Source organism: Musca domestica, unplaced genomic scaffold (genome assembly GCF_030504385.1).
Source record: "Musca domestica strain aabys unplaced genomic scaffold, Musca_domestica.polishedcontigs.V.1.1 38, whole genome shotgun sequence".
In the NCBI taxonomy this organism is placed as follows: Eukaryota; Metazoa; Arthropoda; class Insecta; order Diptera; family Muscidae; genus Musca; species Musca domestica.
In genome coordinates, this window is record NW_026712324.1 from 7167700 (window position 1) to 7193954 (window position 26255).

Consider the following 26255-nt stretch of genomic DNA (forward strand, 5'->3'; position numbering starts at 1 on the left):
AGATTATAGGTCTTTGGGAAATATTGGTTCCAGATCTAGGAAGACCATTTACGTGCAGTTTATATCTCGCTTATATAAACTGTATCGTTTATTATAGTGTTGTAGGGTATTCAACGGTCGGCCCCGCTCGACTGTAGCCTTTGCTTGTTTTTTTTTTTTAATTTTACGCTTCAATCGGATATTGAACTACCAACCACTCTGTGGTGCGATTTGTCTTCAGATATGTTTCCTTTCATGTTTTGCGGTAAATATACATACGAACCAATGGCTGGCGATGGTGTCATATGAAAATCGTATTACCATCTACTCCATTTGAAACAATTCAACAAGAATTTATTTGCAATTGCTTTCCCTTTTTTTGAGGCGGCGACTCAATGTCAATAAGGAACCTTGTGTTTGTTTCCAATGTGGTACTGCTGCCAGCCAGCCAGTCACCCAGCCCAGCACTGGAGCAATAATTTGCGTCATAAAAATGTCACATAAATTTTTGTTGATTAAAATATATATATATATATATATATATATATATATATATATATATATATATATATATATATATATATATATGTATATATTAAAATATTTATTTTAATCAGTTTCCTTGTTGTTTTTGTATGTATTTGGACAATTTGTCAGTCAGTCATCATCCTCATCATCTCCAATGTTAATTAATAACAATTGTTGTTTTTTTTTTTTTTTTTTTCAAAATAATAGCAATAATTTATATTCTTTGTAATCTGCTCCCTCGATGGTAATATAATTATGTATGTATAATGGGAACAATTAAAGTATCGTTGTGTGGGGTTTTCCGGATGTCTATCAGACCCATCATCACAGATTTTCCTCAATAACAGAGCTTTTTTAAGAGTTTTTAGGAAGAAATCTTTAAGCTTCTTTTAAGAATGTTTTTCCACGGAGATTTGGGCCAGGGACCTTAGGTGTCCATTTCATGTTTCTAATCCCCAATTTTTTCGCACATAATAAAAAATGGAAATCTACATTGTTGAGCAATTAAAACAATGTTTTTTTTTTCATTCAGATTTTGTTAATAATGAATCATTATTTGTTTATACATTTTTCATTTATTTATATTATTTTTTTTTTCATTTTTGTTCTTGGTATTTTGCCCTCATTGTACATTGTGCTTAGACTGTTTTGTTTACATTTTAATTAAAACAACAGTAATCGGTTAATGTCTGACTGATTGTGCCAACAACAATAAAGAGAGTAAAATCAGCTAGCGGGTGTGTGTGTGTGTGTGAGTGTTGGTCGAACCATTCGTTTTCCTCCTTATCTCCAACTTAATTCCATCCAAGGTTCTCTTTGTTCTTCTTCGTTTCATTTGCCATAGATTTGTCGCAGCAACGCAATATAAGAGTACGATTTACTTAATATTCCCGTAAAACTGGGTAAAGAGAGGCCCATAAACCCACCAGCTGTGAATACAAATGGTCTCTGGGCATTTGTGAGAAATATCAGAAGAGATTTGCCATAACGTCGATCAAAATGATACCATGATGAGTGAAATCCGCTGGTTCCGAGAGTTTTGCTCTGAAAAGAGAATGGAAAATTCACATTCAAATCAATTATTTTTTAAGGGTCAATAATTTTAAAATGTGTAGTGGGGAAATGCATTGTCAAGGGTTAGATCCAACCATTATATATACAGGATGAGATAAAAAAACAGCAACAAAGTCAAACGCCATCATTTTTACAGTTTTCTTTTTTTAATTTTTTTCAATGAAAGCAAAAATTTCGGAAATAGCATCAAATTTGAGAATAACTTTAAATTTGTTCGAACTGGTCACCTTTGGCACGAATTATGGCCTTCAAACGGCCAATAGAACCATAATACGCTGCCCGAATGTTGCTCTGCGGTATTTTGGCCCATCCCCGTCGAAGCGCTTGCTTGGGGTGATCGACACTTTGATATTTTTAGTGCCTACATTGCTTTCCAAAATACTCCAGACGCAAAAGTCCAATGGATTGGTATCCGGAAATTTTAATGGCCATTGTGCGTTGGAAATGAAGCGAATGGTGCTGAGTCCTGTTGGATTGTCCAAGGTCTGCGGCCAAATCGATTGCATGCCCAAGACTTTAATACACCCTCCAAAATATTTTCGCTGTTATGGCGGCCCATACCATCACAATGGCCGGCGCTTGAGTACTGGTGGCCAACCGAAGGCGCACATTTTCAGTTGACCTCTTTGAAAAGTTTGTTTACAAACTGTTGGACAAAGAATGTTTACCACTTTCGGCCGAGCGAAGCTCTTTTGGGTCTATTTTCTTGCACTTTTTGCAATTTCAATGGCTTTACCCTGAGCTCATTCATCAATATTTGCCGAATGGAATATTGCGATATGTTCAGCTCACAAGCCATTTTTCGGACACTGCGACGCGAGTTTCGACCAAGTCGCTTCTTTAGTTTTCGAACGATTTCTGCTGATGTTGCTGTTTTCTTCCGTCCACTTCCTTGATGCCGGCCTACGCTACCAGTATTGTTTTTTTGTTGTTTTTTTTCTATATAATTAAGAATATTTTGTTCTAGTTTGTCATAAATTATTCTAAATTATTACTCTCCATGATTTCGATATCTTTTCACAATTCGTGCTTTGCCAAGTATCCACCCTCAACCATGAGAACAATCAATCTGCCACACACTTCACGCCTATTTTTAGCAATTTAATCTGGAAAAACTGCAACCTCTTTACTCCGACTTAAATGACTTCATAAATCAACGACATATGTCAAAAAGATTAACGTCACCCGGAGAAAAGACAGACAGAGAGACACCAGACAGCAACGTCTAAGTCACCCGCGTTTTTAGTCGGTAATTTTGTTTTTTCTTTTGCAGTTGTTCTTGTTGGGGCAGACCCGCCTCAAATTGTGTCTGCGCTACGTGTTACAAATTTTGAATGTCGCCGTTTTCATGTATTATGTCGTTTTTCTTCACACCTTAGACCAAGCATTATATATGTTGCCGTTCGCTGTTACTATCTTCCAGCTAAATGGGAGAGATTGAGAGGGAAAGACAGATCTTTTGTGGTTAAAATCACAATATAGAGTTTTTTTTTTTAGCTGTGGTTAACAGTGGTGTAAATGTAAACATTCGATCCGTTTATAAGTTTGATCTAAGAACTTGAAATCCTTTTGAAGTTTTGAGAATATTTTCTAAATTACATAGAGACATAGAAAAATGCAACAAAGTCCAACGCCATAATTTTTCATTTTAATATCCTCCATCTTGGAAAGGAGGGTATATTAATTTTGTCATTCCGTTTGTAACATCCTTAAATATTCGTCGTAGACCGCATAAAGTATATATATTCATAATCGGCATAAAATTCTAAGTCGATTTAACGATGTCCGTCTGTCTGTCTGTCTGTCTGTTGAAATCACGATACAGCCCTCATTATTTGACGTAGAGCGCCAAAATTTAGCAGAGCAATTTGTATTCTGTTAAGGATGGTTGGTATTGAAAATGAAATATATCGGTTCACGTTTTTGTATAATCCCCATATAACGGTACCTCCCGATATTCTGTATTTTGATTGTTTTTGCCACATTTTTTCACGGATTTGTCTAAAAATTGGTATTTGTTGGTCATAATGGGTTCCAACTCCGGTGGCGAAACATTGCATGTATTTGGTATAGCCCCCATATAACGGTACCTCCCGATATTCGGCATTCTAATGGTTTTTGCCACATTTGTTCACGGATTTCTCTGAAAATTGGTAGTTGTAGGTCATAATGGGTCCCAGTTCGTGTGGCGAATCATTGTAATTATAGGTCCTCGTTTTGGTATAGTCCCCATATAACGGTACCTCCCGATATTTGGAATTTTGATGATTTTTGCCACATTTGTTCACGGATTTCTCTGAAAATTGGTAGTTGTAGGTCATAATGGGTTCCAGTTCGTGTGGCGAATCATTGTTATTATAGGTCCTCGTTTTGGTATAGTCCCCATATAACGGTACCTCCCAATATTCGGTATTTTGATGATTTTTGACACATTTTTTCACGAATTTCTCTGAAAATTGGTAGTTGTAGGTCATAATGGGCCCCAGTTCGTGTGGCGAATCATTGTAATTATAGGTCCTCGTTTTGGTGTAGTCCCCATATAACGGTACCTCCCGATATTCGGAATTTTGATGATTTTTGCCACATTTGTTCACGGATTTGTCTGAAAATTGGCATTTGTAGGTCATAATGGGTTCTAGCTCCTTTGGCGAAACATTGCATGTATAGGTCCACGATTTGTTATAGCTCCCATATAACGTTACCTCCCGATATTCGGCATTTTAATGGTTTTTGCCACATTTCTTCGCGGATTTGTCTAGAAATTTGTATTTGTTGGTCTTAATGGGTTCTAGCTCTTGTGGCGAAACACTGTATGTATAGGTCCACGTTTTTGTATAGCCTCATATAGCCGTATTTCCCGATATTCGGTATTTTGATGATTTTTGGCACATTTTCCAATGAATATGTCTAAAAATTGGTAATTGTGGGTCATAATGGGCTCTAATGTTTCCTTCACCCTAAGGTGGAGGGCATTAAAAATTTGGCCCGGCCGAATTTAATGTTTTTTTTTACTTGCTTCGTCTCACCCTGTATATGTTTTATACGCTTTGAGGTTTTAAGTCCCTCATAGCATAATTTGCATCAGATACATCTCATATATCAGATACAGCTCAGATATAAGTGCCTACAATTTTGTCAAGTTCGGTTCAGATTTGGATATAGCTCCCATATATATAATATATAGTTCTTCGTCCGACCTCGGGTTAAGTATGTACCAAATGACCAATATCAGTCCAAATGACATGAATCTTGGCAGTTCCGATTGAATTCATCCTAGAAACAAGTATTTAGAATTCGGTGAAAATCGGTTCAAATATAGCTATAGCTCCCATATATGTTTCATCCGATTTGGGGTTTTAAGTCCCGCACATGCGTAATATGTACTCCACAACAATTATCTTTGGTACCAGATATCAGATACAGCTCAGAATTTTGTCAAGATCGGTTCAGATTTGGATATAGTTCCCATATATACCATATTTCGGGTTAACTGTGTACCAAATGGCCAATATCAGGCCCAATGCCCTGAATTTTGGCACATCCGGACGAATTCAATCTGGAAGCAAGTACATCAAATATGGTGAAAATCGGTTCAGATATAGCTATAGCTTCCATATGTCTCATCCAATTTGGTCTTTATGTCCCTCACATACGCAATATGCACTCCGCAACAATGATATTTGGTACCAGATATCTTATAGAGCTCAGAAATGCATTTGTCAAATGTTATTGAGATCTGTTGAGATTTGGATATAACTCCCAAATATATCTTTAAATCCGATTTATAAACTATACTACTACTTTCAATATCTTATTATTGAAATTTTTTTTTCATATTATATTGGTCTTTATCATGTTATTGTTTTGAGGAAGACTGCAAATATTTATTTTTGTACGACACATGGTGTGGGGATTGTTGACACAAATGTGGAAATATTGCACATTTTTTCATGAACAAAAAAATGAAACAATAACCAGTAAAGAAAGTCCTAAAGTCGGGCGGGCCGACTATATGATACCCTACACCACTACACACTAATTTAGTAGAGCTCCACATACCAATTAAAAGTTTTTATGGGAGAATTTAATCATACACGCTATGATTATAATTATTATTTAAAGTTCAAAGGACTGAATATGCCGGAGAATTTGTATCTTTTAAATTCGGACTTGTATTTCCCATTTGGTGGAAAATTAATTTGAAATCAGTTAATGATATATGTGGGAGCTATATCCAAATCTGAACCAATCTCGATAAAATTTGGCAAAGATATTTCTGAGCTGTATTTGATATATTTCTCTGAATATCCTTGTTACGGAATGCATATTACGGCTGTGGGTAACAAATACAACAAATCGGATGAACAACATATATGGGAGCTATAGCTATATCTGAACCGATTTCGATCAAATTTGGCATACTAGCTTCTAGACTCAATTCGGTCGCATGTGCTAAATTCCATCCCATTTGGGCAAATATTAGACGTTTGGTGTACAATAAAAGGTAAATCGGACGAAGTTATATATGAGAGCTATATCCAAATCTGAACCGATCTCGATAAAATTTAGCAAAGGTTTCGGATGAACAACATATATGGGAGCTATAGCTATATCTGAACCGATTTCGATCAAATTTGGCATACTTATTTTCATGCCTAATTTGGTTGTATGTGCAAAATTTCATACTATTCGGTCTGATATTACACGTTTGGTGCACAATAAAAGGCAAATCGGACGAAGATATATATGGGAGCTATATCTAAATTTTTACCGATTATCTCCAATTTCAATAGGGTTCGTCCTTGGGCCAAACAAATGTTGTTTGGAAAATTTCATCGACATGCATAAATCAACTAAGAAAGTGATTCTATGGAGATCCTCAAAAGTAACTATGGGTCTATCTCGCTTCCTTCTCCATGTTATAAACAAATGCACAAAGACATAATACCCTTACCACTATGTGGTGTAGGGTATAAAAAGTGGCCGACCCGCCGACACTTATTGTCGTAAAATTTCATATATGGAATTTGAAGATTTCTTAAAATATATTATGAGCGTTGTGGGGTATCAAATAAGCATTTCGAGATTCTTGAACATTTACTTGGAATACAATTACATTGTGTATTCAAAAAAAAATGTGAATTACAAAAAAATTCCAAAAAGGTGTCAGTGCTATACAAAATCCCGCAAATATACAAGTTTTCACAACAAAATTTTTTTTGGCAATAACAAAAATTTCTCTAAAATCCACATGTAATTAAATCAAACAACAAACAATGGCATGCATTCATTCATTCGTTTTTTTTTTTAATTTTTAAGGCAATAATAATCATTTTCATCACCTCAACAAACGAAACACTGCCTCAAATGGGGGTGCAAAGTTCTCATTCGTCTCTGAGTGTAACGAAAAAAGTTCATTGACAGCCACAAAATTCTGGCAAAACCGAATGCATAAAAGAAGCAAATCATAAAAGACAAAAATGATGTCATCACTCCATTGTGTTTTGGCTGATACAAGCTGTGTAACAGCAGAAACAAAATTTTTATGTATTCCTTTATTTTTTTAAAGATAATCGCTATGAACAGCATTAAAATTGTGAACTTTTTTCAAAATATTTATTTCTAGCAGAAAAATATTAAAAGAAAATACGATGTTCCTGCCTTATGGCAGGAAAATGTGTTTCATTGAAATAACGGTTTTAGACCCTAGACCATATCAGTTTCAAGACATTTGAAGTCGATCTAGCGATGTCCGTCCTTCCGTCTGTCTGTCATTCTGTCTTCTGGCTGGTGCGCACGATAACTCTCGAAGGAAGTATCCGATTTGGTCCAAACTTGGTATATCATAATATTATAATCAAACTTAGATCGAGTTATGAGATGGGCAATATCGGTCCAGTGCTTATGGTACATGCCCCGCAAAAGTCGACATTTTCAAAAAAATATTCTGCTGCACAGAAAGAGAAAAGATAGTCCGATTTTGCTCCAACTTTGCAAATCCTACTATTTGCATCGGTGCTAGGGCAGGTGTAAAAATGGAAAATATCTCCATCAAATACCTCCCTCACAAAGGGTCAAAATTCTCCATAAAGCTCATAAAACGCGAAATTAACATCCGATTCCATTCAGGCTTGCCACATCTCAATATTTTCATTCAAACAAGATGTATTATAAAAATGGTAGAGATCGGACCATTTCTTCTAGTACCTCCCCCACATAGGGTTCAAGATTTGAAAAAAAAAACAATAAAGAAAGTCTTCAAGTCGGGCGGGGCCGACTTTATGATACCCTACACCACTTTGCTAATTAAGTAGAGCTCCACATAACAATTAAAAGTTTTTATGGGAGAATTCAATCATACACGCTATGATTATAATTATAATTTAAAACTCAAAGGACTAAATATGCCGATGCAATTGTATCTTTCAAATTCGGACTTGTTTTGCCCAATTGGTGCACAATTAATTTGAAATCGGATAAAAATATATATGGGAGCTATATCCTAATCTGAACAGATCTCGATAAAATTTGGCAAAGATATTTCTGAGCTGTATTTGATATATTTCCCTGAATATCGTTGTTACGGAGTGCATATTACGGTTGTGGCTAACAAATATAACAAATCGGATGAATAATATATATGGAAGCTATAGCTATATCTAAACCGATCTTCACCAAATTTGACATACTAGCTTCTAGACTCAATTCGGTCGTAAGTGCCAAATTCCATCACATTTGGACAAATATTAGACGTTTGGTGCACAATAAAAGGTAAATCGGACGAAGTTATATATGGGAGCTATATCCAAATCTGAACCGATCTCGATAAAATTTAGCAAATGTATTTCTGGGCTGTATTTGATATATTTCCCCAAATATTGTTGTTGCATAGTGCATATTACGGCGGCGGTGGACAAAAATAACAAATCGGATGAACAATATATATGGGAGCTATAGCTATATCTGAACCGATTTCGATCAAATTTGGCATACATATTTTCAGGCCTAATTTGGGTGTATATGCAAAATTCCATACAATTCGGACTGATATTACATGTTTGGTGCACAATAAAAAGCAAATCGGACGAAGATATATATGGGAGCTATATCTAAATTTTGACCGATTATCTCCAATTTCAATAGGGTTCGTCCTTGGGCCAAACAAAAGATCTTTGCAAAATTTCATCTGGATCGGGCAATAAATGCGACCTGTACTTTGTTTACAAAAATACATGGACAGACGGACGGACTGACATGCATAAATCGACTCAGAATGTGATTCTATGCAGATCATCAAAATGAACTATGGGTCTATCTCGTTGCCTTTTGCCTGTTACAAACAAATGCACAAAGACATAATACCCTGACCACCTTGTGGTGTAGGGTATAAAAAGTCATTCGTGATGGAATTTAAGCGTGATAGTGTGATTTCTTTATATTTGGCTGGAAAAACACATGTGGCTATCGTTAGAGCACTCCAGCATTTAAATGTGAATAAATCTTTTGTGTCTCGTACCATCGTACCATAATCGACCGTGGCATCAGAATAAATGCCAAATATTATCGCGAAAATATTCTGGTGGGTGTATTAAGCCTTGGGCGGGCACACAAACATTTTGGCCGCAGACCTTGGACATTCCAACAGGACATTGCACTCAGCACGCGACACCCAACAACGGTTACAAAATTAAGTTCCTCGCTACCAAAATCTCCGGATACCGATCCATTGTGTCTGGAATATTTTGGAAAGCAAGGTTGGCACTAAAAAATACCAAAGTGTCGACTACCCCAAGCAAGCGCTTCGCCGGGAATGGGCCGAAATACCGCAGAGCGACATTCGGGCAGCGTGTGACGGCGTCATTGCCCTTTGAAGGCCATAATTCTTGCCAAAGGTGACCGATTCGAACAAATCTAAACTTATTCTAAAATTTGAAATTATTTCCGACATTTCTTGTTTTCATTCAATAAAATTAAAAAAATGTAAAAATTATGACGTTTGACTTTGTTGCAGTTTTTTTTATCTCACCCTGTATATCATATTTATTTAGGTCCGGTATGAAATGTACAATATTGGGCCATTCTTTCGGAACCTGCTCTATAGAGGATCAACAATTTGAATAATCATAACAGAGTCGATCATTGCCTAAGGGTATACATCTGATGCTTTTTAATTCGTTAAGACGTCAATCATTATAGCCGCGTTGGGCTTTCAAAAGGGTATCCCAGAAAATCACGATTATATTATTGTTACTTGTGACCTGTGATTACTAAGAATCCATTCTTCCAAATAATTTAATATTTAATTTTTTACGAACCCTCTCCATCAATACCACTGTTTCCCACTACCATTTCAACTTTTAACTAAATATGCGGCTTGCATCTCTAACCATGGACTCATCCATCATTCTTGTTCCACATTTCTCACCTTTTTCAAAAGAAATTAATATCACAGTTGTCAACAACAAAATACGCCACTGGGTACTGGACCGACCATTATTAATCTGTTCATCCGTTCTGCTTTATATTCTGGACAACATTTTGCCATATCATGTGTAGCTTGCCGCCTATCACTCAGGAAAATATATTAAATGCGTTATTTAACCTTTCTACGCATGTTCGCAGACGTGTTTCTGATTATTATTATTTTTATTTTTTGTGGGTTTACTTAGTTCCTCTCTGTTTTGTTTCGAAACGGACAGAAATTTAAACTTATCTTAACTTTGGTGGTAGTATGTAAGCATTCATTGACTTCAAACTGAGCGTTGTGGCAGATCGTTGGCTTTAATGTGATTCTTCCTTCGAAAACTGGTTTTGACAGGAAACTTGTTTTTCTTTATCACGTGTCTGCCATCCATCGTAAGCCACAGAAGGAAGGAAGCAAGGAAGGCATCGATGTAGGTAACCCTCCAACCGCAAGAACATAAACATGTTGAACCCTCTGCAATGTTTTTCTCAAGCGAACCTTATTGTATGTTCAAGTCACTAATCGTTAACATCCCATTGGCAACATCGCCCCCTCCACCCGCCCCTCCATTCTCCGTCATTGCTCACTCACGGCTCACAACTTACCTGTTCGGAGACTTCATTGCCAAACCAGCAGTAAACGAAAAGTTCACAAAAAATGCAACCACAATAGGCATAAATAAGTACAGCCGCACTGCTGCCACTGGAGCGAACGGTTGCCTGGAAACCAGTCATGGCAAAGATAATAACGGATGTCATGAACTGCCACAATATAGGTTGACTAAAAATATCCTCAGTTTCTTGACGTAGTCTAGAACAAGGCAAAAAAAAAAAAAAAACAACGAGTCAAAACAAAATCCGATATTGGGGAAAGTAGCTGGTGGAGGAAAGAAGTATCCACTCCCACACACACACACACACACAGTCTGACTCACTCTCTTAGCAGACAATGATGTTCGACTATGGAATCCATTCTCTTCACCGGATCATCTTTGTATAACACCAAACTTTTGGTTTCCCTGCTATTCGCTTGAGTCTCAACAATCAGATCATCGAAAGCCAAATTTAAAATATTTAGTTGAAAACGAATTTGATTGATGATCGTCACATTTAAATAATCCACAGCAATGATTTGTATGGCAAAGATAATGACACTCAAACCCATGTAGAGCAGTTGTAGCTGTTGTGGCATCCAGTCTGGCAAGATGACACGATAGGGGAAGATTTTACCAGCAACAGCCTCAGGATCTGAAAATATAGAGGAAACAACAAAAAACAAGTAAGCAAAGGCTACAGTCGAGCGGGGCCGACCGTTGAATACCCTACAACACTATAATAAACGATACTGTTTATATAGGCGAGATACTCGAAAGAATTCCACAAGATATTGTGACAAATTATAAAAGAAAACCATCAGGCTTCGTTCTCTAATTTTCGAATAATAGCAACTTAAGCTAATTTGCTCATTTCCAATTTATTGGTAGATGTTGCACGTAAATGGTCTTCCTAGATCTGGAACCAATATTTCCCAAAGACCTATAATCTCTCAGAAGTGGCAAAAGATTAACATTTATTATTGGTTTTTGACTGAAACGCATCTATATGAGATACAGACATTTGACTATATTCTTCAACGAAATCAGCGTTAACGAAATAGTCAGAAGTGCGTCTTTCTGAATTCTACAAAGAGTTTATGCGATTTTTTTAGAAGTTTTATGTTTCCTGCCAAGAGGCCATTGTGAATTAATGAGAACTGTCGAAATCAGTTCAGCCGTTCTCGACATATAAGAGATCCTTCAAGCATATCTTCTTTGATAGACATATATATCGCACATATTTCGCTATATATCCGATTTGTTGGATGTTAACATCAATTTAAAGGTCAGAAGGAACCTTGTCATGGCTTTGTGATTTCGCCGGTATTTAAAATATTCGCGGTTTAATGAAAATTTTTGAATTTTTTCAACACAACAGATATGGTCTATTTTACCCGCTAAATATTATCCGATGACCACCCAAATTGGTAGGCTTCTTCCCCGCCCTAAACCCTAGCTACATGCGAAATTCCGCGTCGATTGGTCTATAATTGAGACCTGTATAGCTACAGCAAAATCCGACATTTTTTCAGTATTTGGTCCATTTGAACCCCTAAATATTATGCGATCATCTCCAAAAGAAATAGGGTTCTATTCTGACCTAAGCCCCACCTCCATTCTAAATTTCGTGAAGATCCGGCCATAATTGCGACCTGTGGAGTGATTACAAATTAACATGGACAGACGGACAGACGGACGGACGGACATACATAGCTAGATCGACTCAGCTCGGCGAGCTAGGAAGATCCATATATACTTTCCTATGTGGGAAACCAATATTTTGAGGTGTTACATAAATTCTGGCCCAATCAAACTTATAATACCCCCAACACATAGTGTTGTAGGGTATAAAAAGCACCTCAGGTCGATCGGTTCGAACTTTAAGGCGCATTCGAGCGGTATACATTATTTCTGTCATTAGGAACTTGTAACGGTCCAATTCGTTTCTGACCTAAGTCAATGTCGACAATATCGACAATTTCCTTCACTGATAATTTTTTGAAAATATTGAAATGGGTGTTCGGTACCAGATATAGTGAACCAAGCTATTCCACTTCATCCAATACTTATAAAAATATTGGGATATACAAAATTTAAAGAAAATCGAACATTTATTTTGAATTATTACGTGAGTAATTGTTAATCAAAATTTTATTCTTTTGTGGGAGAGGTCCGAAAAATAGTGTTCGATAAATTCCATATTCACATCAGATCCTTAATTGGAAGAAACATTTATATATACCAAGAATAACAAGTAAAAAAGCAAAAAGTTCCCCCATTTGGAACGAATTTAGAAATTGCCAAAAAATTAGTGCTGAGTCCTGTTGGAATGTCTGCAAGGTCTGCGGCCAAAATGTTTGCGTGCACAAGGCTTTATTACACCCTCCAGAATATTTTAGCGATAATATTCGACATTTATTCTGATGCCACTATCGATTACTACCAGCGGAGAGCAACCATCGGATGTTGTGGCGGCCCACACCATCACCATGGCCGGCGCTTGAGTTCTGATGGCCAGCCGAAGGTACACATTTTCAGCTGAACTCTTTGGCAAGTAAACACGATCATTTTGTTTGTTTACAAACTGCTGGAATGTTTCTCATCGGAGAAAACCAAATTCGGCAGTTCAGCACTTTCGGCCAAGCGAAGAAACTTTTTAGCTGTTCTGAGTGTATTTTATTTCTGTTGCGGTGTAAGTTATTGCACTTTTTGGAATTTCAGTGGCATTACTCCGAGCTCATTTTTCAATATTTGCCGAATGGCATATTGCGATATGTTCAGCTCACGAGCCATTTTTCGGCCACTGCGACGCGTGTTTCGATCGAGTCGCTTCTTTACCTTTCGACCCATTTCTGCTGATGTTGCTGTTTTCTTCCGTCCATTTCCTTGACGTCGGGCTACACTACCAGTACCACGGTAACGAGCGACGGTACGAGACACAAAAGATTTATTCACATTTAAATGCTGGAGTGCTCTAACGATAGCCACTTGTTGTTTTCCAGTCAAATGTAAAGAAATCACACTATCACGCTTGAATTCCTTCACGAATAACTTTTTTTCTGGAAAATTGTCACCAAAATGTTTATGTTCGCTTGTAAACAATATAATGTGCTGTCACTGGAATAATTTTAACAGCTGTCGGACGAGTGGCTTAGAAATGACAGCAGTCTGATGTTGGTTGCAGTTTTTTCATCTCACCCTGTTACCGAATATAGGGAGGTACCGTTATATGGAGGATATACGATATCGTGGACTTATATAGAGAATACTCTTCTAGGGGATAATATACTCAGAAAAAAACTCCGTTCGTGGATTTTCAAACTATTTTATTGAAATATTTGGCTACAATCATTAAAATACCAAATACCGTTATATTTGTGCTATACGATTTCGTCAACCGATATAACCCATCTTTGAAGTTAACCTGCCTGTAGACAAAAGGCTGATCTATGCAAAATTTTAGCTCCCTATTTTTATTTGTTTTGTGCTTCGAATCGAGATGAGAGAATCGAATGTTTATTTCGCATTTGATGGCGGTTATAATTCTTCAAAATTTAAACTCGTAGTAAGGGAGGTACCAGAAGTAGTTGTCTTATATATTTCATTTTCACACCTAGTTTGGTGTTGGCAGAAATATTGCCGGATGCTCATTTCGCGTTTTCAAAATTTTCACTAGCCAGAGGTGGCAAAAGAAGTGGTCCGTTCTATGGGTTTTTCATACCAGATCTCGTGTTGGAAGTAGTATTGAGATGAGCTAAATTTAAAGACAATCTGACTTGACTTTGTTTTAAATATCGTATTTGAAGATTTTAATGGGTACTACAGCCAATGAAAAAATAACTTATGCTGGTCCACGTCTTCCTATAGCCGCCGTATAAAGGTCATCATTTGCATGGTATTGGTATTTTTCGGTATTCGTTGAAATTTGTTAAATTCCTTCCAAATGGTGGAGGTAAAAAAAATATTTACTGCTTTTTATACCCTACACCACAAGGTGGTCAGGGTATTATGTCTTTGTGCATTTGTTTGTAACAGGCAGAAGGAAACGAGATAGACCCATAGTTCCTTTTGATAATCTGCATATAATCACATTCTGAGTCGATTTATACATGTCCGTCCATCCGTCTGTCCCTATTGAAATTGGAGATAATCGGTCAAAATTTAGATATAGCTCCCATATATATCTTCGTCCGATTTGCCTTTTATTGTGCACCAAACGTGTAATATCAGCCCGAATTGTATGGAATTTTGCATATACACACAAACTAGGCCTGAAAATATGTATGCCAAAATTCAGATATAGCTATAGCTCCCCTATATATTGTTCATCCGATTTGTTATTTTTGTCCACCGCCGCCGTAATATGCACTATGCAACAACAATATTTGGGAAAATATATCAAATACAGCTCAGAAATACACTTGCGAAATTTTATCGAGATCGGTTCAGATTTGGATATAGCTCCCATATATAACTTCGTCCGATTTAGCATTTATTGTGAACCAAACGTCTAATATTTGCCCAAATGGGATGGAATTTGGCACTTACGACCGAATTGAGTCTAGAAGCTAGTATGTCAAATTTGGTGAAGATCGGTTCAGATATAGCTATAGCTTCCATATATATTATTCATCCGATTTGTTATATTTGTTACCCACAACAGTAATATGCACTCCGTAACAACGATATTCAGGGAAATATATCAAATACAGCTCAGAAATATCTTTGCCAAATTTTATCGAGATCGGTTTAGATTTGGATATAGCTCTCATATATATTATTCATCCGATTTCAAACTAATTGTGCATCAAATGGGCAATACAATTCCGAATTTAAAAGATAGAAATGCTTCGGCATATTTAGTCCTTTGAACTTTAAATTATAATTATAATCATAGCGTTTATGATTGAATTCTCCCATAAAAACTTTTAATTGTTATGTGGAGCTCTAATTAATTAGCAAAGTGGTGTAGGGTATCATAAAGTCGGCCCCGCCCGACTTTAAGACTTTCTTTACTGGTTTCTTGTTAGCTCTATTTCATAATCTGCTGAGTTTTACCTATGAATGTTTTTTGACTTACAAAGTATTATTGTTTTTTTTTTCGAATTTATGGCGTCCACAGTTAGCCACATCATTTTCTTCCTATTTATTTATTCTTGACAAGAACCTGATATTTGTAGTTATTGCCATATCATTATTGCTGTTATTCGCTTCAATTCTGACACTAACCGTTTGGAGGCGAAATCAAGTTAATGTGTATAATTTGTACTGTACAAAATATATAATTTTTTGTACTGTATACAAATATTGTTGTTTTTTTTTAATGCATTAATTTTGCGAACAAAATTGCAAAATTAGAATTTTTCCTTTTTATACATTCAGCCATATGGCTAGAGAGAGAGGATAGGTATATATCATTTGATACAGACAAAAACGTGCCTCATCGAAATAACGTTTCAGGACAATTGTAGTCGATCTAGCGAAGGGGCTACTCGATTTGGTCCAAACTTGATACATCGTAATTTTATTATCAAACAATCGGAGATTGACAATATCAGTCCACTACTTCTGGTACCTCCTTCACAAAAGGTCGACATTTTCATAGAAATATTTTACTGGCCACAAAGGATCATCCGATTTTGCTTCATCTTTGCAAATCTAAATATTTGCATCAGCTCTAGGTCATGTGAGAAAATGGACAATATCGGTGCACTCCATGAAGTATCTCTGCCACAATGAGTCAAAATATTGAATAATTATAGCTCTTATTGAAATTTAATGTAAGTGCCTGATTTTCCTCAAATTACACACATTACAATATGTTATTAACCCACGGTCCGAGGTGAAGATGGAATATATCGATACACTTCTTCTTTTAACTTTCCCACAAAGGGTCAGAATTTTTAATAACTCGTAAAACGTGAAATTAACTTCTGATTCCATTCAGACTTACGTACACTCACTATTTCCATTAACCCAAGATCTGCTATAACGATGGTAGAGATTGGATCGTTTCTTCTGGTATCTTCCCAAATAGTGTTCGAAATTTTGAACCAGTAAAGAAAGTCCTAAAGTCGGGCGAGGCCGACTTTTTGATACCCTACACCACTTTGCTAATTTAGTAGAGCTCCACATAACAATTAAAAGTTTTTATGGGAAAATTCAATCATACACGCTATGATTATAATTATAATTTAAAGTTCAAAGGACTAAATATGCCGAAATTCGGACTTGTATTGCCCATTTGGTGCTAAATTAATTTAAAATCGGATAAAGATATATAAAGATATATATAACCATATATATAGGAGCTAAAGCTATATATGAACCGATTTCGATCATATGTGGCATACTTATTTTCAGGCCTAATTTGATATATTTCCCTGAATATTGTTGTTACGGAGTGCATATTTCGGCTGTGGGTAACAAATACTACAAATCGGACGAACAATATATATAGGAGCTATAGCTATATCTGAACCGATCTTCACCAAATTTGACATACTAGCTTCTAGACTCAGTTCGGTCGTAAGTGCCACATTTCATCCCATTTGGACAAATATTAGACGTTTGGTGCACAATAGAAGGTAAATCGGACGAAGTTATATATGGAAGCTATATCCAAATCTGAACCGATCTCGATAAAATTTAGCAAATGTATTTCTAAGCTGTATTTGATATATTTCCCCAAAAATTGTTGTTGTAGAATGCATATTACGGCGGCGGTGGACAAAAATAACAAATCGGATGAACAATATATATGGGAGCTATAGCTATATCTTAACCGATTTCGATCAAATTTGGCATACTTATTTTCAGGTCCAATCTGATCGTACGTGCAAAATTCCATCCTATTCGAACTATTATTACACCTTTGGTGCACAATAAAAGGCAAATCGGACGAAGATATATATGGAGCTATATCTAAATTTTGACCGATTATCTCCAATTTCAATAGGGTTCGTCCTTGGGCCAAACAAATGATATGTGCAAAATTTCATCTCAATCGGGTAATAAATGCGACCTGCATTTTGTTCACAAGAATACATGGACAGACGGACGGACGGACAGACGGACTGACATGCATAAATGAACTCAGAAAGTGATTCTATGGAGATCCTCAAAAGTAACTATGGGTCTATCTCGCTTCCTTCTTCATGTTACAAACAAATGCACAAAGACATAATACCCTTACCACTATGTGGTGTAGGGTATAAAAACGCTCGAAAGAAGTAAAATAAGCATGCAACCTCCTTCTAAAAACAATCACATATATCCTATAGAGTGCAGGAAGTAACCAATATAGTCCAAACTTGGCACGTCGCAATATTTATATGACATATATTTAGGTTCCATAGGAAATGGAAAATTTTATCCCATTCCTTGAGAACCTACTCCATTGAGGGTCAACAATTTGAATAATCATAACCGAAGTCAAACTATATATGAGAATAACTGAACCTCCGTCGGCAAAACCGACTGATACTTTATAACTTGTTATCTGCAATATTGACCATAATACTAATACCTGAGTCTGAGGGACTTCAAGCAATGCTAATCCGAAAATTGCAAAAAATATGAAAGAGGGGTGAACTTGTCTTACTTTGCAATGTAAGCTTTCAAAACGTCGATAAACGTGTCTACTATTTTTAACTCTACTTTCATAATCTGCTGGATTTTCCCTGTAATTATTGAAAAAATTGAATTGTTGCCGCTCAGTGTGATCATTAGTCTTAAGAAGCTGTGTTGTGGAATTTCGCAATATATATATTGAATATTTCAACTTACTCATATATAACATTATCATGCCCATGAATCCGGTAAAGCCCACAATGCCTATGTAAATACTAAGAACCAATTTGTTCTCCACCTCACCATCGTAGAAAACAACCAACTAAAATTAAAAACTCGAAACATTTAACACCACACCACCCAATTTCAAACTTCAGACTTACTTGTTTTTCCGATTTTATATAGGTTTTTGTGACATGTTTCAGTTTGCGTATGACACCCTCAAGGCGTGGCAGATGGAAAATTATGTTAACCGTCTGAAATGAAAATGAGAAAAAAATGTAAAACCGTTCTCAAATCTACATAAAAAACATGCAACTACCAGCCAACCTTTATGGCGCCCGAGACATGGGTAAGAGATAGGCAAGTATTTTGTGTTAAACTATCCAAATCGTGCCAATTCATATACAAGTCGTACATTTCAAAACCCGTGTAGATGAAAGTCACTACAGTTGTTGTAAAAATGCCATATAACAAAATTAGGTTTTTGATCAGACTCGATTCGTTCTTCAGACCTATTATGGGCACACCAGTGATTTGTGCCAACCAAATATTCAGTTTGACCGAACCGATTTCTCCCTTTTCCACGTTCGAAGGAAAAAAGTCGCGCATAAACGTTTTAAATTTATCTTTCATTTTAGTAAATTACCAAACCGACACTTGACAAGGGTTACGCGATTGTGTTATCAATTTGTGTAATCCTTTCACTTTTATAGCCGTGATGAGCTATAAACTTTCAAAAAAAAATAATGATAATAATCATAGGTTTAGTGGCGTTACAACATGTGATGTATATATTTATGTATCGAATTAACTGAATACGATAACACTTCACACTAGAGTTGATTGTTTTTTAATAATAGAGCAATTAACTTCGCCTAAACTTAACCCCCCCCCACCTACCAATTTCACAATTGGGGATGTAGTACTCTACTTTAAATGGATATGACGATGAATTCTTCATTTTTTCATAGTTGTTAGAAAATATTGAGAAACCAAAAATCGTTTTGGGGCTTTGATCTGTAAACCGAATACACATTAAATTTTATACTCAACAAATTGGCAGTGGCACAGTGCAGTCCTAAGAAAATCTACAGCGAATTCTGAAAAGTACCAAATTTGTCGTAAATAATTTTTGTTTTTTTAATAAACTAATTTTAATGATATATTTCTATGAGAACTATAAAGTTCGGCCGTTTCTTTTGTCCAGGGTCTCATAATAACATGCGATCAAGTAAATCTTCCGTTGGTATTTAAAATAAAAATTCAACAAGTTAAAGAGTCTGTAAATATGCCTTTGAATACTCTCCATAATTTCGGACTAATTTGGAATTTGCTAGAAATTCTCTTAAAATCCAAGACATACCATATGTTCTATTGGGATCTATAGGAAGGCGTGGACCTGCATAGGAAACATTTTTCATAAGACATTGCAAGAAACTTGAAAAGAAGCCCCGTGAATAATGTAGCTAAAATCATCAAAATACAGGTACCGTTATATTGGGCCTATACGAAAACATAGACCTGTATAGACAATTTTCTATCACAGGCTGTAGTACCTATTAGGAACTTCAAATACGAAATTTCTAACAATTTCGGTGAATATTGTACCTAAAATCATCAAAATACCGAATATAGAGAGGTACTATAAGAAGACCTGCGCCTGTATAGACAATTTTCTGTCATAGACTGAAGTTGTAATTACGAACTCTTAAGACGAAATTTGAAACAACTCCGGTGAATAATGTCGCTAAAATCATCCAAATACCGAATATTGGGAGATACGAAGACGTGGGCCTGCATACATAATTTTTTGTCATAGGCTGTACCCATTACGAATTTCAAATAAGAAATTTCAAATAACTCCGGTGAATAATGTCCCTAAAATCGTCAAAATATCGAATATTTGGGGTTGTACGTTGTATGTGGGCTATACGATGTCGTAGACCTTTATAGACATTTCTCTTCCAGGTGATAAAGAGCTTAAAAAGAATTTCTAGCATGGATTTTTAGACAATTCCATTAAAAAATTCGGCTAAAATCATAAAAATAACAAATATATAGAGAGGCACCGTTATGTTGGCGATATGCGATCTCGTGGACCTATATAGACAATATTCTTCCAGAGAGTAATGTACTCCGAAGGATTTTCAAACAATATCATTGACAAATTTGGCTACAATCATAAAAATACAGAATAATGGGGAATAACATTATATGGGCGTTACACGATATCGTGGACCGATATAGCCCATCTTCGATATAGCCTGCCTGCAGACAAAAGACTCTGATCTGTGCAAAATTTTAGCTTCCTATCTTCGTTATTCGTTTTGACCCAAGCGTGATTATAGCAGACAGGGCTAAATCGTCTTAGAATCTTACGCTAATCAAAAATATACCTACTTTGTTGTGTCTAAGATTATTATTTCGATGAGTTACAAACGGAATGACGAACTTAATCTACCCTCCATACAATGTATGGTGGAGTGTAGAAAAACGTAAACATATAATCTGTATAACCTCCACCTTGGAAAGGAGAGTATATTAAATTTGTCAATTCTATTTAACGATGGCCGTCTGTCTACCTGTCTGTCGGTTGAAATCACGATACAGACCGTTATTATTTGACGTAGATGTAACTTAGAGTAACATTTGGTACAATAGTTTGTATTGTGTTTAGGATGGTTAGTATCGAAAATGAGATATATCAGTCTATGTTTTGGTATAACCCCCATATAACTGTAGCCCCTGATTTTCAGCATTTTGACAATTGTTGAAACATTTTTTAACGGAATTTTGTTCCAAATTTATAATTTAGAATTTTTAACGAATTCTGCCCGGACAAAGGTACCTTCCAATGTTCGGTATTTTGATGGTTTAAGTCTAAAAATTGGTATTTATAGTTCGTAATGCGTTTAGGCTCCAGTAGAAGAACCTTGAATATCAAGGTACACATTTGTCAACAGCGCACATATAATGGTACCTTAACATAATCAGATGAAGAAAATATGCTTATAAATCGGAGATCGGTCCTATGGAAAATATTCTAAAGAATATCCTTAAAATATCTATGAATACTGCTTTAGCAAATATTCTAAAAAAAAATGTCATAAAAATATCCTTAAAAATTCCACCATTTGTCCTTATCAAAATTCTAAGATATATCATCACGATGTGCTCTTTCGATAACCTTCTTTACAAGTTCTTTAAAAATTTACGGCATGTTCTGAGGAGAAAAATTCTTAAAAATTCAAAATTGTTACATTGAAAATAATTCTTATATATCCTTAAATAAATACAATTAGTTCTTTGGATATATTCTTAAAATTAACCTTGAAAATGCACACTCAGTCTTTTGGACATATTCTTAAAAAATCTAAGATTAGTGCTTTGGAAAATAATTTTGAAAAATATCCTCAAAACTCCAACATTAGTTCATTAAAATATATTCTTAAAAGCCCTTAAAACCTCTAATAGGTTTCCAATTTTTTTTAAGACTTCTCCATAACTCTGAACCCTGACTGGTCTTCTATGGATTCAAGATCTCTGAAAAAAAAATATTTTAAATATTCTAGCAGAACCACAAAGGTTGAAGACTTCTGATATAAGACCTCTGATAGTTCTTTACTTCATAGACGACCTCTTACAATTCTACTGACCTCAAACTACACCTCAATATTAAAAAAAAAAATTAAAAATACAAAAAAAACTTTTTTTCAGCTTTTTATTTCATAATCTGCCATGAATCCGAAAAACAAAATTTCCTCTCTGCCGCTACTAGCATTATTGTATGTGGTACACACTAGCAGTGCCGACACAATAAATTCCTGCAAATTTGAAGACACGATAGACTTAAGGCTTGCCCATAGATTCCCCAATGGATCCTATTTATATGAAAGCAAAATTTTCATACCTGCCAAGCAAGTTGTAATGTACGATTATGAAGAAGTTGCTGATGATGGCAAACGCATTCCCATAGAACCGCATGCACGTGCTTGTATTTGTGATGGAGAAAACAATTGTCTGCAATTTTGTTGTCAACAATCCACGGGGATGTATATTACCAATCCCAACATTGGCTGTGAAACAAATGGTTTGGAAGATTTCGAATTGTTTTCGGATAAACCGTGTCAAAACCTCAATTCGATGAATATGGAGTGGAACTTATATGCCAATGGAACACTGTCAATACAGAATGGAGAAACTCTTTTGTCACCGCAGGACTATTGCCTGATGTTGACACCAAAAAAGAGTGGCATAGATATGATATTGACTCCCATGTTGTGTTTAACGATAAACAACGAGGAGATCAGCCGGGATGTTGTAATTATTAATTGTAAGTTCACGATAAATGCTTTATAAAATATCCTTAAAAAATATTCCTTTAAAAACCATGATCCACGAAAAATATCCATGTATATTGATATCCTCAATCCTTTGGAAATAATTCTTCGAAATATCCTTTAAAATTAACCTTAAAAATCCACGTCAGTCCTTTGGAAAACATTGTAAAAACATTCTCAAAAACCACGATTAGATTTTTGGAAAATTTCCCTCAAATCCACTGTTCCTTGGCAAAAAAAATTAAAAAATCCTCGATTTGTTCTTCGGAAATCCGATTCGATTACTTCTTTGGAAAATATCATTAAAAATAAATATTTAAAAGAAATTCTTAAAAATCCAGTATTAATCCATGACTGTCCGCTTGCAAAAATATCTTTAAATAACTAATTATAGACTTATAATGGATTTTAAGGATATTTTCCAAACATCTCATAGTGATTTTTGATATTTTTTTAAGAATACTAATCATGGATTTTTTTAAGAGGAAAAGTTTTTAAATTTATAAAATGTACGATTGATTGTCCATTTAAAAAAGGTTCCTTAAAATCCTGGATTTGAATATCACACATACACACACAAGTACACACAACCTTTAGAAAATATTCCTAAAATCCAAGTCTTGTCCTTTAAGAAATATACTTGAAAAATTCAGAACTATAATTAATAATTTATATTTTTTTTATTCACAAGTATTTTCACCTGTAGGAGGAATACTCATGTACATCTATATGGCCATTCAACGAGTAAGAAAAATTGAACGATCGCTGTTGCTATACACAATTTTTGGCAGTATCTTTCAATGGCTTGTCGAAACGTATAATTCAACAATTCCACCATGTTTGTGTTTACTCTTGGGTAAAAGTATTTTTTCTTTAAAATCTTTGTCTTACTGATTCATATAGACATTGTATGCCGTAGGTTATGGTGGCTATTTTTTTCAGACGGTCCAACATTCCTGGTTAAATGTAATATATTTTAATTTATACCAACGGCGAGTGGCAACGGCAAGAACTTCTCAGACGGATGATAAACGTTTTGCTGTATATGCCGTGGGCATACCAATGGGTTTGACTATAATTTTATTAACATTGGATTATTTAAATATTTCAAGTGAATTTAAGTCGGGAATTAGTGGAGATTTTTGTTGGATAAGCCGTAAGTGTATATTTATACCCTCCACCTTGGTAAGGAGGGTATATTAACTTTGTCATTCCGTTTGTAACATCCTTAAATATTCGTCGTAGACCCCATAAAGTATATATATTCATAATCAGCATAAAATTCTAAGTCGATTTAACGATGTCCGTCTGTCTGTCTGTCCGTCTGTCTGTCTGTCTGTCTGTCTGTCCGTCTGTCTGTCTGTCTGTCTGTTGAAATCACGATACAGCCCACAGTATTTGACGTAGAGCGCCAAAATTTTGCAGAGCAATTCGCATTGTGTCTAGGATGGTTGGTATTGAAAATGAGATATATAGGTCAACGTTCTGGTATAGTCCCCATATAACGGTACCTCCCGATATTCGGTATTTTGATGATTTATGCCACATTTTTTCACGGATTTGTTTGAAAATTGGTATTTGTAGGTCATAACGGGTCCCTGTGCGTGTGGCAAAACATTACATGTATAGGTCCACGTTTTGGTATAGCCCCCATATAAAGGTACCTCCCGATATTCGGTAATTTGATGATTATTGCTAAATTTTTTAACGGATTTGTCTAAAAATTGGTATTTGTAGGTCATAATGGTTTCCACCTTCGGTGGCGAAACATTGCATGTATGGGTCCACGTTTTGGTATAGCCCCCATATAACGGTACCTCCAGATATTCGGTAATTTGATGATTTTTGCCACACTCTTTCATGGATTTGTCTAAAAATTGGTATTTGTTGGTCATAATGGGTTCCAGCTCCGGTGGCGAAACATTGCATGCATGGGTCCATGATTTGATATAGCCCCCATATAACGGTACCTCCCGATATTCGGTATTTTGATGGTTTTTGCCACATTTTTCCACTGATTTGTCTAAAAATTTGTATTTGTGGATTATAAAGGGTCCTAGTTCGTGTGGCGAAACATTGTAATTATAGGTCCACGTTTTGGTGTAGCCCCCATATAACGGTACCTCCCGATATTCGGAATTTTAATGGTTTTTGCCACATTTCTTCTAATGTTTCTTTTACCCTAAGGTGGAGGGTATTAAAAGTTTGGCCCGGCCGAACTTAATGTTTTTTACTTGTTTTTGTCTAACCTCATTTTCCCTTTAACGTAAAAGATTGCCATTTTATCTTTCAGCCTACAACTGGCCATCATTGATATTTAGTTCTGGCCTAAATGCCACTCTTCTATGTCCGGATTACTATTACCTTGTTACTGTTTTTAGAACTCTGAAGACCGAAAAGAAGCTGTCACCCCCAACCGAATCGTATGTTGAATAAAAAAAAATAAAAACTTAATTTTCAATTTGATTATGTCCCTTTTGCCTTAGGTACTATTTTTATGCTTACTTGCTTTTCGCGGTGACTATATGCTGTCTAATTGAACTCATAGCAAACATAACACTTATTTATGATTCACCAAGCGCAAATTGGTTGGTTGATCTAAGCAGATTATTTAATGGCCCTCCTGTCATTGTAATATTTTTGCTATTTGGATTGAAATGGAGGTACTATGATTTTTTGATTTTGTATTTCGTGAACGAATAACAATTTTTGTTTTATTTATTTCATATGTCATTTTAAGACATCGTTGTGATCGATATTTTCCTGAGGATTACCACACCAATGCTGCAGCAATGGAAATGGGAGATATTCTTCCTGTTCAACATAATTGTTAGCAACATGGAGTTTTTAACGCTCCACCACTATATTTATCAAAGTAAGATTAAATAATAAAAGAGTAGAATATGTTAAATTTGGAATACCAAACCGTTTATATTAAAATCAGCAAGTAAAAAACAGTAACCTCGGTCGGGCCTAACTTTGAATACCCTATATACGAAAATCTAAATACGAAATTTGGAACAACTCCGGTGAATAATGTCGCATCGTCATAATACCGAATATTGGAAGTACGGTTGTATGGAGGCAATAGGAAGACGAGGGACTGCATACTGAATTTTTTGTCATAGGCTGTAGTACCCATTACGAATTTTAAATATGAAATACGAAATTTACTTTATAAACACACAAATATATATATATATATATATATATATATATATATTTATATATATATATATATATATATATATATATATATATATATATATATATATATATATATATATATATATATATATATATATATATATATATATATATATATATATATTTATATATATATACAAATATATATATATATATATATATATATTTTGAAGGCCATAATTTGTGCCAAAGGTGACCAATTCGAACAAATCTAAACTTATTTTAAAATTTGATGCTATTTCATTCAATTAAATTTAAAAAATATTTATATAAA

At 35.3% G+C, this 26255-nt stretch overlaps 2 protein-coding genes across 9 annotated transcripts in view; one reads left to right on the forward strand and one right to left on the reverse strand.

Moving 5' to 3' along the window:
* The window catches only part of LOC101889113 (G-protein coupled receptor Mth2), a 361585-nt gene extending 335656 nt beyond the window's left edge, over positions 1–25929 (forward strand). For 4 of the 8 annotated variants that reach the window (XM_059126418.1, XM_059126422.1, XM_059126423.1 and 1 more), the window contains 7 exons: positions 18618–18783; positions 22152–22767; positions 23466–23630; positions 23694–23930; positions 25068–25197; positions 25261–25437; positions 25515–25929. In XM_059126418.1, the coding sequence (XP_058982401.1) occupies positions 22173–22767; positions 23466–23630; positions 23694–23930; positions 25068–25197; positions 25261–25437; positions 25515–25608 (1398 nt within the window). In that variant the 5' untranslated portion in view covers positions 18618–18783; positions 22152–22172 and the 3' untranslated portion in view covers positions 25609–25929. The remainder of the gene's footprint in view (positions 1–18617; positions 18784–22151; positions 22768–23465; positions 23631–23693; positions 23931–25067; positions 25198–25260; positions 25438–25514) is intronic. The other 4 variants (XM_059126419.1, XM_059126425.1, XM_059126426.1 and 1 more) reach the window with 1 other exon arrangement.
* LOC101900985 (odorant receptor 85b-like) lies at positions 792–19101 on the reverse strand. The gene is made up of 6 exons (XM_059126427.1): positions 18762–19101; positions 18596–18688; positions 18429–18534; positions 10980–11292; positions 10651–10855; positions 792–1551 (listed from the first exon to the last, which is right to left on the reverse strand). The coding sequence occupies exons 1-6, from the start codon at positions 19065–19067 to the stop codon at positions 1339–1341; spliced, it is 1236 nt and encodes a 411-aa protein (XP_058982410.1). The 5' UTR covers positions 19068–19101; the 3' UTR covers positions 792–1338.
* Positions 25930–26255: the final 326 nt, after the last annotated feature.

Bases quoted from the DNA above. Each gene is read 5' to 3' on its own strand.
- LOC101900985 (XM_059126427.1), bottom strand. From the start codon at position 19,067: ATGAAAGATAAATTTAAAACGTTTATGCGCGACTTTTTTCCTTCGAAC. The intron at 10,856-10,979 runs GTGAGTCAGACT...GCCTTGTTCTAG, and splicing joins CATCATTGTCTGCTAAGAGA to ACTACGTCAAGAAACTGAGG. The intron at 1,552-10,650 runs GTAAGTTGTGAG...TTCTCTTTTCAG, and splicing joins GCAATGAAGTCTCCGAACAG to AGCAAAACTCTCGGAACCAG.